Source organism: Nerophis ophidion, linkage group LG28 (genome assembly GCF_033978795.1).
Source record: "Nerophis ophidion isolate RoL-2023_Sa linkage group LG28, RoL_Noph_v1.0, whole genome shotgun sequence".
In the NCBI taxonomy this organism is placed as follows: domain Eukaryota; kingdom Metazoa; phylum Chordata; class Actinopteri; order Syngnathiformes; family Syngnathidae; genus Nerophis; species Nerophis ophidion.
In genome coordinates this window covers 35,142,247-35,156,842 of record NC_084638.1, presented here as the reverse complement: position 1 = coordinate 35,156,842, position 14,596 = coordinate 35,142,247, and the positions used below count along the sequence as shown (strand labels likewise).

The window sequence follows — 14,596 nt, the reverse complement described above, 5'->3', positions numbered from 1 at the left end:
AGTAACACGTGTGTCTTGGTTCTCTATCAGGAACAGGTGTGTCCTGGTTGTCCATCAGGAACAGGTGTGTCCTGGTTGACCATCAGGAACAAGGCAGTCCCAGTTGACCATCAGGAACAGGTGTGTCCTGGTTGTCCATCCAACTAAAGGACAGTAGGAACAGGAGTGTCCTGATTTTCTATAAGTAACAAGTGTGTCCTGGTTGTCTATCAGGAACAGGTGTGTCCTGGTTGTCCATCCAACTAAAGGACAGTAGGAACAGGAGTTTCCTGATTTTCTATAAGTAACAAGTGTGTCTTGGTTGTCCATCAGGAACAGGTGTGTCCTGGTTGACCATCAGGAACAGGTGTGTCCTGGTTGTCCATCCAACTAAAGGACAGTAGGAACAGGAGTGTCCTGATTTTCTATAAGTAACACGTGTGTCTTGGTTCTCTATCAGGAACAGGTGTGTCCTGGTTGTCCATCAGGAACAGGTGTGTCCTGGTTGACCATCAGGAACAAGGCAGTCCCAGTTGACCATCAGGAACAGGTGTGTCCTGGTTGTCCATCCAACTAAAGGACAGTAGGAACAGGAGTGTCCTGATTTTCTATAAGTAACAAGTGTGTCCTGGTTGTCTATCAGGAACAGGTGTGTCCTGGTTGTCCATCCAACTAAAGGACAGTAGGAACAGGAGTTTCCTGATTTTCTATAAGTAACAAGTGTGTCTTGGTTGTCCATCAGGAACAGGTGTGTCCTGGTTGACCATCAGGAACAGGTGTGTCCTGGTTGTCCATCCAACTAAAGGACAGTAGGAACAGGAGTGTCCTGATTTTCTATAAGTAACACGTGTGTCTTGGTTCTCTATCAGGAACAGGTGTGTCCTGGTTGTCCATCAGGAACAGGTGTGTCCTGGTTGACCATCAGGAACAAGGCAGTCCCAGTTGACCATCAGGAACAGGTGTGTCCTGGTTGTCCATCCAACTAAAGGACAGTAGGAACAGGAGTGTCCTGATTTTCTATAAGTAACAAGTGTGTCCTGGTTGTCTATCAGGAACAGGTGTGTCCTGGTTGTCCATCCAACTAAAGGACAGTAGGAACAGGAGTGTCCTGATTTTCTATAAGTAACAAGTGTGTCTTGGTTCTCTATCAGGAACAGGTGTGTCCTGGTTGTCCATCAGGAACAGGTGTGTCCTGGTTGACCATCAGGAGTCCTGGTTGTCCATCCAACTAAAGGACAGTAGGAACAGGTGTGTCCTGGTTGACCATCAGGAACACGCCTGTCCTAGTTCAGCATCAGGAACATGTCTGTCCTTGTTGACCATCAGGAACATGTCTGTCCTTGTTGACCATCAGGAACAGGTGTGTCATGGTTGACCATTAGGAACAGGTGTGTCCCGGTTGACCATCAGGAACAGGTGTGTCTTGGTTGTCTATCCCACTGAAGGACACTAGGAACAGGTGTGTCCTGAGTGTCTATCAGGAACAGGTGTGTCCTGGTTATCCATCCAACTAAAGGACAGTAGGAACAGGTGTGTCCTGATTTTCTATAAGGAACAAGTGTGTCCTGGTTGTCTATCAGGAACATGTGTGTCCTGATTGACCATCAGGAACAGGTGAGTCCTGGTTGTCCATCAGGAACAAGTCTGTCCTAGTTGACCACCATAAACAGGTGTGTCCTGGTTGACTATCAGGAACAAGTCAGTCCCAGTTGACCATCACGAACAGGTGTGTCCTGGTTGTCCATCCAACTGAAGGACAGTAGGAACACGTGTGTCCTGGTTTTCTATAAGGAACAGGTGTTTCCTGGTTGTCCATCAGGAACAGGTGTGCCCTGGTAGTCTATCCAACTGAAGGACACTAGGAACAGGTGTTTCCTGGTTGTCTATCAAGAACAGGTGTGCCCTGGTTATCCATCCAACAGAAGGACAGTAGAAACAGTTGTGTCCTGGTTGTCCATCAGGAACAGGTGTGTCCTGGCTTTCCATCCAACTGAAGGACAGTAGGAACAGGTGTGTCCTGGTTGTCCATCAGGAACAGGTGTGTCCTGGCTGTCCATCCAACTGAAGGACAGTAGGAACAGGTGTGTCCTGGTTGTCCATCCAACTGAAGGTCAGCAGGAACAGGTGTGTCCTGGTTGTCCATCCAACTGAAGGACTCAAGGAACAGGAGTGTCCTGGTGTTCTATAAGGAACAGGTGTGCCCTGGTTGTCCATCCAACTGCAGGACAGTTGGAACAGGTGTGTTCTTGTTGTCCATCCAACTGAAGGACTCTAGGAACAGGTGTGTCATAGTTGTCTATCAGGAAGAGGTGTGCCCTGGATGTCCATCCAACCGAAGGACAGCAGGAACAGGTGTGTCCTGGTTGTCCATCAAGAACAGGTGTGTCCTGGTTGTCCATCAAGAACAGGTGTGTTCTGGTTGTCTATCCAACTAAAGGACTCTAGGAACAGGTCTGTCCTGGTTGTCCATCAGGAACAGGTGTGTTCTGGTTGTCCATCCAACTGAAGGACAGTAAGAACAGCTGTGTCCCGGTTGTCCATCAGGAACAGGTGTGTTCTGGTTGTCTATCCAACTAAAGGACTCTAGGAACAGGTCTGTCCTGGTTGTCCATCAGGAACAGGTGTGTTCTGGTTGTCCATCCAACTGAAGGACAGTAGGAACAGCTGTGTCCCGGTTGTCCATCAGGAACAGGTGTGCCCTGGTTGTCCATCAAGAACAGGCGTGTCCTGGTTGTCTATCCAACTGAAAGACAGTAGGAACAGGTGTAACATTGTTTACCTGGTGTGGCGGGACGTCCCTCCCGCTGACGACGGTGATGCTGTAACCATGGCGACACTGAACAGAGCAGTGGGAGGACTCCCCCCCTCCCGCACACCTGCAAGGGACTATTACCTTAGTCTTCGGGTTCATGTGTGGTTGAAAGTTTTCTACCTGACGGAGGCGTGATCGATCTGCGGGGGTTGGCAGATGTCCATCTCACACGTCCGCCTCAAACATCTGCAGGAAGGACACGGCACACCTTTAGAGACACACTTTTGGAGACACACCTTTAGAACCACACCTTTAGAGACACACCTTTAGAGACACACCTATAGAGACACACCTATAGAGACACACCTATAGAGACACACCTATAGAGCCAAACCTTTGGAAACACACCTTTAGAGACACACCTATAGAGCCACACCTATAGAGCCACACCTTTAGAGACACTCCTTTAAAGACACACCTTTAGAGACACCTTTAGAAACACACCTTTAGAGACACACCTTTAGAGACACACCTATAGAGACACCTTTAGAAACACACCTTTAGAGACACTCCTATAAAGACACACCTTTAGAGACACCTTTAGAAACACACCTTTAGAGACACACCTATAGAGACACACCTATAGAGCCAAACCTTTGGAAACACACCTTTAGAGACACACCTATAGAGCCACACCTTTAGAGACACTCCTTTAAAGACACACCTTTAGAGACACCTTTAGAAACACACCTTTAGAGACACACCTATAGAGACACACCTATAGAGACACCTTTAGAAACACACCTTTAGAAACACACCTTTAGAGACACACCTTTAGAGACACACCTATAGAGACACACCTATTGAGCCAAATCTTTGGAGACACACCTTTAGAGACACCTTTAGAGACACACCTATAGAGACACACCTATAGAGCCACATCTTTGGAGACACACCTTTAGAGCCAAATCTTTGGAGACACACCTTTAGAGACACACCTATAGAGACACACCTATAGAGCCAAATCTTTGGAGACACACCTTTAGAGCCACACTTTTAGAGACACTCCTTTAAAGACACACCTTTAGACACACCTTTAGAGACACACCTATAGAGACACACCTATAGAGACACCTTTAGAAACACACCTTTAGAGACACACCTTTAGAGACACACCTATAGAGACACACCTATAGAGCCACATCTTTGGAGACACACCTTTAGAGCCACACCTATAGAGCCACACTTTTAGAGACACTCCTTTAAAGACACACCTTTAGAGCCACACCTTTAGAGCCACACCTTTAGAGACATTCCTTAAGAGACACATCTTTAGAGACACACCTTTAGAGACACACCTTTACAACCACACCTTTAGAGACATTCCTTAAGGGACACATCTTTAGAGACACACCTTTAGAGCCACACCTTTACAACCACACCTTTAGAGACATTCCTTAAGAAACACATCTTTAGAGACACACCTTTAGAACCAGACCTTTAGAGACACACCTTTAGATACACACCTTTAGAGACACACCTTTAGAGACACACATTTAGAGACATTCCTTAAGGGACACATCTTTAGAGACACACCTTTAGAGCCACACCTTTACAACCACACCTTTAGAGACATTCCTTAAGAAACACATCTTTAGAGACACACCTTTAGAACCAGACCTTTAGAGACACACCTTTAGATACACACCTTTAGAGACACACCTTTAGAGACACACATTTAGAGACATTCCTTAAGAGACACCTTTTTAGAGACACACCTTTAGAGACACCTTCAGAGACACACCTTTAGAGACACACATTTAGAGACATTCCTTAAGAGACACATCTTTAGAAACACACCTTTAGAGACAACTTCAGAGACAAACCTTTAGAGACACACATTGAGAGACATTCCTTAAGAGACACATTTTTAGAGACACATTTTTAGAGACACCTTTAGAACCACATTTTTAGAGCCAAACCTTTAGAAACATCACTTTTAGAGAGACACCATTAGAGACACCTTTAGAGACACACCTTTAGAACCGCATCCTTGGAGCCAAACCTTTAGAACCACACCTTTAGAGAGACACCATTAGAGACACTTTCAGAGACACACCTTTAGAGACACACCTTTAGAGACACACCTTAAGAGACACACCTATAGAGACACACCTATAGAGACACACCTATAGAGCCAAACCTTTGGAGACACTCCTTTAAAGACACACCTTTAGAGACAAACCTTTAGAGACACCTTTAGAGACACACCTTTAGAGACACACCTTTAGAGACACACCTTTAGAGCCACACCTTTACAACCACACCTTTAGAGATATTCCTTAAGAGACACATCTTTAGAGACACACCTTTAGAGTCACACCTTTAGAGACATTCCTTAAGAAACACATCTTTAGAGACACACCTTTAGAGACATTCCTTAAGAGACACATTTTTAGAGACACACCTTTAGAGACACACCTTTAGAGACATTCCTTAAGAGACACATCTTTAGAGACATTCCTTAAGAGACACATCTTCAGAGACACACATTTAGAGACACACCTTTACAGTCACACCTTTAGAGACAACTTCAGAGACACACCTTTAGAGACACACCTTTAGAGTCACACCTTTAGAGACAACTTCAGAGACACACCTTTAGAACCACACCTTTAGAGAGACACCATTAGAGACACCTTCAGAGACACACCTTCAGAGACACACCTTTAGAGACACACCTTTAGTGACACACCTATAGAGACACACCTATAGAGCCAAACCTTTGGAGACACACCTTTAGAGCCACACCTATAGAGCCACAATTTTAGAGACACTCCTTTAGAGACACCTTTAGAGACAAACCTTTAGAGACACCTTTAGAGACACACCTTTAGAGACACACCTTTAGAGACACACCTTTAGAGCCACACCTTTACAACCACACCTTTAGAAACATTCCTTAAGGGACACATCTTTAGAGACACACCTTTAGAGCCACACCTTTACAACCACACCTTTAGAGACATTCCTTAAGAAACACATCTTTAGAGACACACCTTTAGAACCAGACCTTTAGTTACACACCTTTAGAGACACACATTTAGAGACATTCCTTAAGAGACACCTTTTTAGAGACACACCTTTAGAGACACACCTTTAGAGACACCTTCAGAGACACACCTTTAGAGACATTCCTTAAGAGACACATCTTTAGAAACACATCTTTAGAGACACACATTTAGAGACACACCTTTAGAGACAACTTCAGAGACACACCTTTAGAGACACACATTTAGAGACACACCTTTAGAGTCACACCTTTAGAGACAACTTCAGAGACAAACCTTTAGAGACACACATTGAGAGACATTCCTTAAGAGACACATTTTTAGAGACACATCTTTAGAGCCAAACCTTTAGAAACATCACTTTTAGAGAGACACCATTAGAGACACTTTCAGAGACACACCTTTAGAGACACACCTTTAGAGACACACCTTTAGAGACACACTTATAGAGACACACCTATAGAGCCAAACCTTTGGAGACACTCCTTTAAAGACACACCTTTAGAGACAAACCTTTAGAGACACCTTTAGAGACACACCTTTAAAGACACACCTTTAGAGACAAACCTTTAGAGACACCTTTAGAGACACACCTTTAGAGACACACCTTTAGAGCCACACCTTTACAACCACACCTTTAGAGATATTCCTTAAGAGACACATCTTTAGAGACACACCTTTAGAGTCACACCTTTAGAGACATTCCTTAAGAGACACACCTATAGAGACACACCTATAGAGCCAAACCTTTGGAGACACTCCTTTAAAGACACACCTTTAGAGACAAACCTTTAGAGACACCTTTAGAGACACACCTTTAAAGACACACCATTAGAGACACTTTCAGAGACACACCTTTAGAGACACACCTTTAAAGACACACCTTTAGAGACACACCTATAGAGACACACCTATAGAGCCAAACCTTTGGAGACACTCCTTTAAAGACACACCTTTAGAGACAAACCTTTAGAGACACCTTTAGAGACACACCTTTAGAGACACGCCTTTAGAGCCACACCTTTACAACCACACCTTTAGAGATATTCCTTAAGAGACACATCTTTAGAGACACACCTTTAGAGTCACACCTTTAGAGACATTCCTTAAGAGACACATCTTTAGAGACACACCTTTAGAGCCACACCTTTAGAGACATTCCTTAAGAAACACATCTTTAGAGACACACATTTAGACACACACCTTTAGAGACAACTTCAGAGACACACCTTTAGAGACACACATTTAGAGACACACCTTTAGAGTCACACCTTTAGAGACAACTTCAGAGACAAACCTTTAGAGACACACATTGAGAAACATTCCTTAAGAGACACATTTTTAGAACCACATCTTTAGAGCCAAACCTTTAGAAACATCACTTTTAGAGAGACACCATTAGAGACACCTTTAGAGACACACCTTTAGAGACACACCTATAGAGACACACCTTTAGAACCACATCTTTAGAGCCAAACCTTTAGAAACATCACTTTTAGAGAGACACCATTAGAGACACCTTTAGAGACACACCTTTAGAGACAACTTCAGAGACAAACCTTTAGAGACACACATTGAGAAACATTCCTTAAGAGACACATTTTTAGAGACACACCTTTAGAGACACACCTTCAGAACCGCATCCTTAGAGCCAAACCTTTAGAACCACACCTTTAGAGAGACACCATTAGAGACACTTTCAGAGACACACCTTTAAAGACACACCTTTAGAGCCAAACCTTTAGAACCACACCTTTAGAGAGACACCATTAGAGACACTTTCAGAGACACACCTTTAAAGACACACCTTTAGAGACACACCTTTAAAGACACACCTTTAGAGACACACCTTTAGAGACACACCTATAGAGCCAAACCTTTGGAGACACTCCTTTAAAGACACACCTTTAGAGACAAACCTTTAGAGACACCTTTAGAGACACACCTTTAGAGACACACCTTTAGAGACACACCTTTACAACCACACCTTTAGAGATATTCCTTAAGAGACACATCTTTACAGACACACCTTTAGAGTCACACCTTTAGAGACATTCCTTAAGAAACACATCTTTAGAGACACACCTTTAGAGACACACATTTAGAGACATTCCTTAAGAGACACATTTTTAGAGACACACCTTTAGAGACACCTTCAGAGACACACCTTTAAAGTCACACCTTTAGAGACATTCCTTAAGAGACACATCTTTAGAAACACATCTTTAGAGACACACCTTTAGAGACACACCTTTACAGTCACACCTTTAGAGACAACTTCAGAGACACACCTTTAGAGACACACCTTTAGAGACACACATTTTAGAGACACACCTTTAGAGTCACACCTTTAGAGACAACTTCAGAGACACACCTTTAGAACCACACCTTTAGAGAGACACCATTAGAGACACCTTCAGAGACACACCTTCAGAGACACACCTTCAGAGACACACCTTTAGAGACACACCTATAGAGACACACCTATAGAGCCAAACCTTTTTAGACACACCTTTAGAGCCACACCTATAGAGCCACAATTTTAGAGACACTCCTTTAAAGACACACCTTTAGAGACAAACCTTTAGAGACAAACCTTTAGAGACACCTTTAGAGACACACCTTTAGAGACACACCTTTAGAGCCACACCTTTACAACCACACCTTTAGAGACATTCCTTAAGAGACACATCTTTAGAGACACACCTTTAGAGTCACACCTTTAGAGACATTCCTTAAGAAACACATCTTTAGAGACACACATTTAGAGACATTCCTTAAGAGACACATTTTTAGAGACACACCTTTAGAGTCACACCTTTAGAGACATTCCTTAAGAGACACATCTTTAGAAACACATCTTTAGAGACACACCTTTAGAGCCACACCTTTACAACCACACCTTTAGAGACATTCCTTAAGAGACACATTTTTAGAGACACACCTTCAGAGACACACCTTTAGAGTCACACCTTTAGAGACATTCCTTAAGAGACACATCTTTAGAAACACATCTTTAGAGCCACACCTTTACAACCACACCTTTAGAGACATTCCTTAAGAGACACATCTTTAGAGACACACCTTTAGAGTCACACCTTTAGAGACATTCCTTAAGAAACACACCTTTAGAGACACACCTTTAGAGACACACCTTTAGAGCCACACCTTTACAACCACACCTTTAGAGACATTCCTTAAGAGACACATTTTTAGAGACACACCTTTACAGTCACACCTTCAAGGACAACTTCAGAGACACACCTTTAGAGACACACCTTTAGAGCCACACCTTTACAACCACACCTTTAGAGACATTCCTTAAGAAACACATCTTTAGAGACACACATTTAGAGACATTCCTTAAGAGACACATTTTTAGAGACACACCTTTAGAGTCACACCTTTAGAGACATTCCTTAAGAGACACATCTTTAGAAACACATCTTTAGAGACACACCTTTAGAGACACACCTTTACAGTCACACCTTTAGAGACAACTTCAGAGACACACCTTTAGAGACACATCTTTAGAACCACATCTTCAGAGACACACCTTCAGAGACACACCTTCAGAGACACACCTTTAGAACCACCTCTTTAGAGACACACCTTCAGAGACACACCTTTAGAACCACCTCTTTAGAGACACACCTTTAGAGACACACCTTCAGAGCCACATGTAACGCAGGTGTCAAATACATTTGCGGAGACTATTAGGCTCTTGCCTTTCTATTTACTCTTTGCGCACTTTCTAGTCATGTGACCGCCACAGTCCAATCAGCTGCAGTTACATGCCGGTAGCCGGAAGTGACTGCTCTTTGGCAACTCTTTGCACTCCTCCCTTGTCACGTGACTGCCGCGGTCCAATCAGTGGTGCTTATAAGCCGCTAGCAGGAAGTAGCCAGGAGACAGGACATGAGAGATGGATGACATTTCTGCTCAAAGTAGTTTTTAAACCTTCTTTTCACCTGAAATATTGTGCTGACCCATTTTAAACGACATGACTATTGTGTCACTTTATAGAGCAGACTTCCATTGTTTGTCATGAAGCTGTGTTTGACTGTAGAAGCTGAGTTGGTGAGTCCATATTGATGACAATAGCACTTCAAGCATTCATCTTTCTTCTTTCTGGAATATTCTCAATCCTCCTTATTAACATATTTATGACTTCAACTAATGATCACATTTGTGTATTGAATGTACTTTTATGTCTTTACATCATAAGCACATTTAGTGCACTGACTGCTTTGTGTTGCTCATAATTATGCTGCTAATGCTTGTTTCAGCATTTTATTGCATATTGTGATTCTCATGTTTATTGATTTATATTGTACAATATGGAGGAAAGAACTAGAAATTATTGAATATGTATTATGAATACTTGATAATATATTATGAATACTTGATGGTATATTGTTGGATAATATATTATGAATACTAGATAACGCAATTGAGTGTTATTTAATGAAGATTATTTGTGTAGACATGGATCTATAAGAATGGTTCTGGCTCTTACACAGGCCAGGCTTCTCTTTTTGATGGCCAGCTAAGGAAAAGAATCACCTAGTCCAAGGATCAAGTTTGGAAGATTCCAGCCAGGAAGCTGAGCACAACCTGCTCTGTCTGGGCTGGTAGGAGACTCTCCAGCCAACACTTTACAATTGTCACTTTACCTGCAGCACATGGACTGTACTGCCATCCTTTTTTCCAAGAACAACTATCTGAACTGACATTTAAACAAGATCCAGAGACACTGAATAGTTAAATGCAATTGTATATATGTATATAGTACTTGTGTTTTGTCTCTTTAAATTGTATATATGTATATAGTACTTGTGTTTTGTCTCTTTAAATTGTATATATGTATATAGTACTTGTGTTTTGTCTCTTTAAATTGTATATATGTATATAGTACTTGTGTTTTGTCTCTTTAAATTGTATATATGTATATAGTACTTGTGTTTTGTCTCTTTAAATTGTATATATGTATATAGTACTTGTGTTTTGTCTCTTTAAATTGTATATATGTATATAGTACTTGTGTTTTGTCTCTTTAAATTGTATATATGTATATAGTACTTGTGTTTTGTCTCTTTAAATTGCTTTCATGTTGAATGGCCATTCAACTCATTGTGTGTGTGTGTGTGTGTATATCTGCTGTCCATCATTGTGTGTATATATCTGCTGTCCATCATTGTGTGTATATATCTGCTGTCCATCATTGTGTGTATATATCTGCTGTCCATCATTGTGTGTATATATCTGCTGTCCATCATTGTGTGTGTATATCTGCTGTCCATCATTGTGTGTGTATATCTGCTGTCCATCATTGTGTGTGTATATCTGCTGTCCATCATTGTGTGTGTATATCTGCTGTCCATCATTGTGTGTGTATATCTGCTGTCCATCATTGTGTGTATATATCTGCTGTCCATCACTAATTCTCTAATACACGCTGTCAACCAAATTACAATTCATGCTCTGCTCTCTCTACGAGTTGAAACTAGTCTTCTGTTCCTAGCCCTTAACACCCCATATACACACACACACACACACACACGTAGGTATATATGTATGCAGGTAGGTATGTATATATGTTTATATGTATGTTGATATATATGTATATTTGTAGGTATGTATGTATGCATGTGTGTATGCATGTGGGTGTAGTAGGTAGTTGTGGGAGAGCCCACCCTCTGATGCGCACCCGGTCGTGGTGAAGGTGCTGAAGTGGCAGGAAGTCCTCAAGGCGACGGCGGTGACGGCCACGGAGGGCGAGGAGAAGAGGAGGACGACCGACGCCGTCAGGAAGAAGGGCTGCGAGAGGTCATGGGTCACGTTGACTATCAGCGGGTTCCGACGGCAAGAGAGATTATGTGTGCCTTGGGGGAAGTCATCACTTTATCACTACACACAATCATGTCTGGGCTTCGTGCTAACAACCTTTTATAAACATGAGTTAATAAGTATACAAAAATAACAAAGGTTATATATCCATAACAATAGACAACTTTATAAATATGAGTTAATAAGTATACAACAATAACAAAGGGTATATATCCATAATAATAGACAACTTTATAAATATGAGTTAATAAGTATACAACAATAACAAAGGGTATATATCCATAATAATAGACAACTTTATAAATATGAGATAATAATGAATACCTAAAGAGTGATTCCTGCCAGTGGTGTCTATAAGCAGGATGGTTGCTGTTCTGTGGTGATGTCCTTCACTCCAGGATCCACCTGAGGCCACGTAGACCAGAACTGAAGTAGCCACTCCGGAGTGGACAAATCCCACCTGGAATATCACCAATAGGATATTTATTATACATTATTGATATCACCATCCTGAAATATCACCAATAGGATATTTATTATACATTATTGATATCACCATCCTGGAATATCACCAATAGGATATTTATTATACATTATTGATATCACCATCCTGGAATATCACCAATAGGATATTTATTATACATTATTGATATCACCCTCCTGAAATACTGACAGCAATATTAGCAGAGTAGAGTGTTTTATTTTCCTGTATTCAAACACAGTGTTACTGGTCAAACTGTGTGTAATCTTACATCAGCCAAACATTTCCAATATACTCGTTTAATAAAATGTCTAGCTTGTTTTTAATATATACTTAAACCTACTAAGGTACTGCTATGGTATGGTATGGCATGGCATGCCATGTATGTCTAATAAATATTTACAAGAGGGTATAATTTGGTATGGTATGGTATGGTATTATAAGGTATTGTACGGTATGGTATGGTAGGGTTTGGTATGGCATGTTATTGCACGATATGGTGTGGTATGGTATGGTACAGTATGATATGGTATGGTATTCTAAGGTATGTTATGGTATGGTATTGTACAGTATGGTATGGTAGGGTTTGGTATGGCATGGTATTGTACATATGGAATGGTATGGTATGGTACTCTATGATATGGCATGGTATGGTATTGTATAGAATTGTACGGAATGGTATGGTATCATTTGGTATGGTAAGGTATTGTATTGTAAAGTATTGTATGGTATGGTATGGTAGGGTTTGGTATGGCATAGTATTGTACATATGGTATGGAATGGTATGGTATGGTACTCTATGATATGGCATGGTATGGTATTGTATAGAATTGTACGGAATGGTATGGTATCATTTGGTAGGGTAAGGTATAGTATTGTATTGTAAAGTATTGTATGGTATGGTATGGTAGGGCTTGGTATGGCATGTTATTGCACGATATGGTGTGGTATGGTATGGAATGTAATGGTATGGAATGGTATGGTATTGTAAGGTGTTGTACTGGTATGGTAGGGTTTGGTATGGCATGTTATTGTACGATATGGTATGGACAGGCATAGTTGGGTATGGTATGGTACAGTATGATATGGTATGGTATTGTAAGGTATGTTATGGTATGGTATTGTAAGGTATTGTACAGTATTGGTATGGTAGTGTTTGGTATGCCATGTTATTGTATGATATGGTATGGTAATGTATTTTAATGTTGGTCTTTAAGGTGGTGAAATACGTTTGAGAACCTCTGGTGTTAGACATAGTTCCGGGATTCTTCATGAAAGTTTTGTCAGTATTTACCCGTGCCAACAGGCAGGAAGTTGACACACTTACCTTGAGCCAGAATGGATCTCGGAGGTTGTTCTTTGCGTCAGAAGGAGCCGTACAAGGAAACCAAGCATCCCTGGCCAGTTTTTCCCTCTCATCCGTGTACTGGTACCTGCAGAGCTTTACAAAAGAACCGACGTGAGCATTTCAATCTTCTTTGAAAACAGTCGTAAAAACATTTTACCAGGAAAAGTGGGCGAGTCACGACTGAGGAAAGAACTAAGTTGTGCTGCTCCAACACGACTATACAAAGTTTCGAATGAATCCGGGTCATACAAAGTCTATCCAAAGAGTCTACATGGATCGGCAGAAAGGATTCCCCCACAATAAAGTTTCTACCACCCACACTTCTTTGCTCAGCCTGTAGTCTACCTTCTAGTGATGGTAGGCTCTTTTGGCTCGCCTCACTAAAAAGAGCCAGCTCTAATCTGGCTCTGGTTCGTGACCGACCCATCACAATTACCTTATGGAATGATGGTTGGCCGGTGGCTGCGTGGGCGGGGCAGTGGACGGGGTCCTGATGAGAAGCCGAGGCGCTCGTCGCCCACTGGTCCGTGTACCCCAAAGGTGTGAAATAACCACAGTCCTGCACACTGGAACCGCGTTCAAACTCCTCGCACACGCCATCTCCCTCGAAGACGTAACAGCGGCTCGGTTCCCCTGTTGCAAGGAAAGAGCAAGAAAAGAAGATTCATGGTCAAAGTAAGTGGAGGAGTTCAAGTACCTTGGAGTCTCGTTCACAAGTGAGGGAAGAGTGGATCACGAGATCGACAGGCGGATCGGTGTGGCGTCTTCAGTAATGCTGACGCTGTATCGATCCGTTGTGGTGAAGAAGGAGCTGAGCTGGTTGGCAAAGCTCTCAATTTACCGGTCGATCTATATTCCCATCCTCACCTATGGTCATGAGCTTTGGGTTATGACCGAAAGGACAAGATCACAGGTACAAGCGGCCCAAATGAGTTTCCTCCGCCGGGTGGCGGGTCTCTCCCTTAGAGATAGGGTGAGAAGCTCTGTCATCCGGGAGGAGCTCAAAGTAAAGCCACTGCTCCTCCACATGGAGAGGAGACAGATGAGGTTGTTCGGGCATCTGGTCAGGATGCCACCCGAACGCCTCCCTAGGGAGGTGTTTAGGGCACGTCCAA

General features: G+C 42.2%; 1 protein-coding gene across 1 annotated transcript in view; it reads right to left on the bottom strand.

Annotated features, from left to right (window-relative positions):
- The window catches only part of LOC133545189 (pappalysin-2-like), a 73,115-nt gene that overhangs the window by 12,789 nt on the left and 45,730 nt on the right, over window positions 1-14,596 (bottom strand). The window contains exons 14-19 of the mRNA XM_061890564.1: window positions 13,918-14,114; window positions 13,461-13,574; window positions 11,977-12,112; window positions 11,513-11,687; window positions 2,912-2,977; window positions 2,759-2,855 (exon numbers count right to left, since the gene is read on the bottom strand). Coding sequence (XP_061746548.1) covers window positions 2,759-2,855; window positions 2,912-2,977; window positions 11,513-11,687; window positions 11,977-12,112; window positions 13,461-13,574; window positions 13,918-14,114 — 785 coding nt within the window. The remainder of the gene's footprint in view (window positions 1-2,758; window positions 2,856-2,911; window positions 2,978-11,512; window positions 11,688-11,976; window positions 12,113-13,460; window positions 13,575-13,917; window positions 14,115-14,596) is intronic.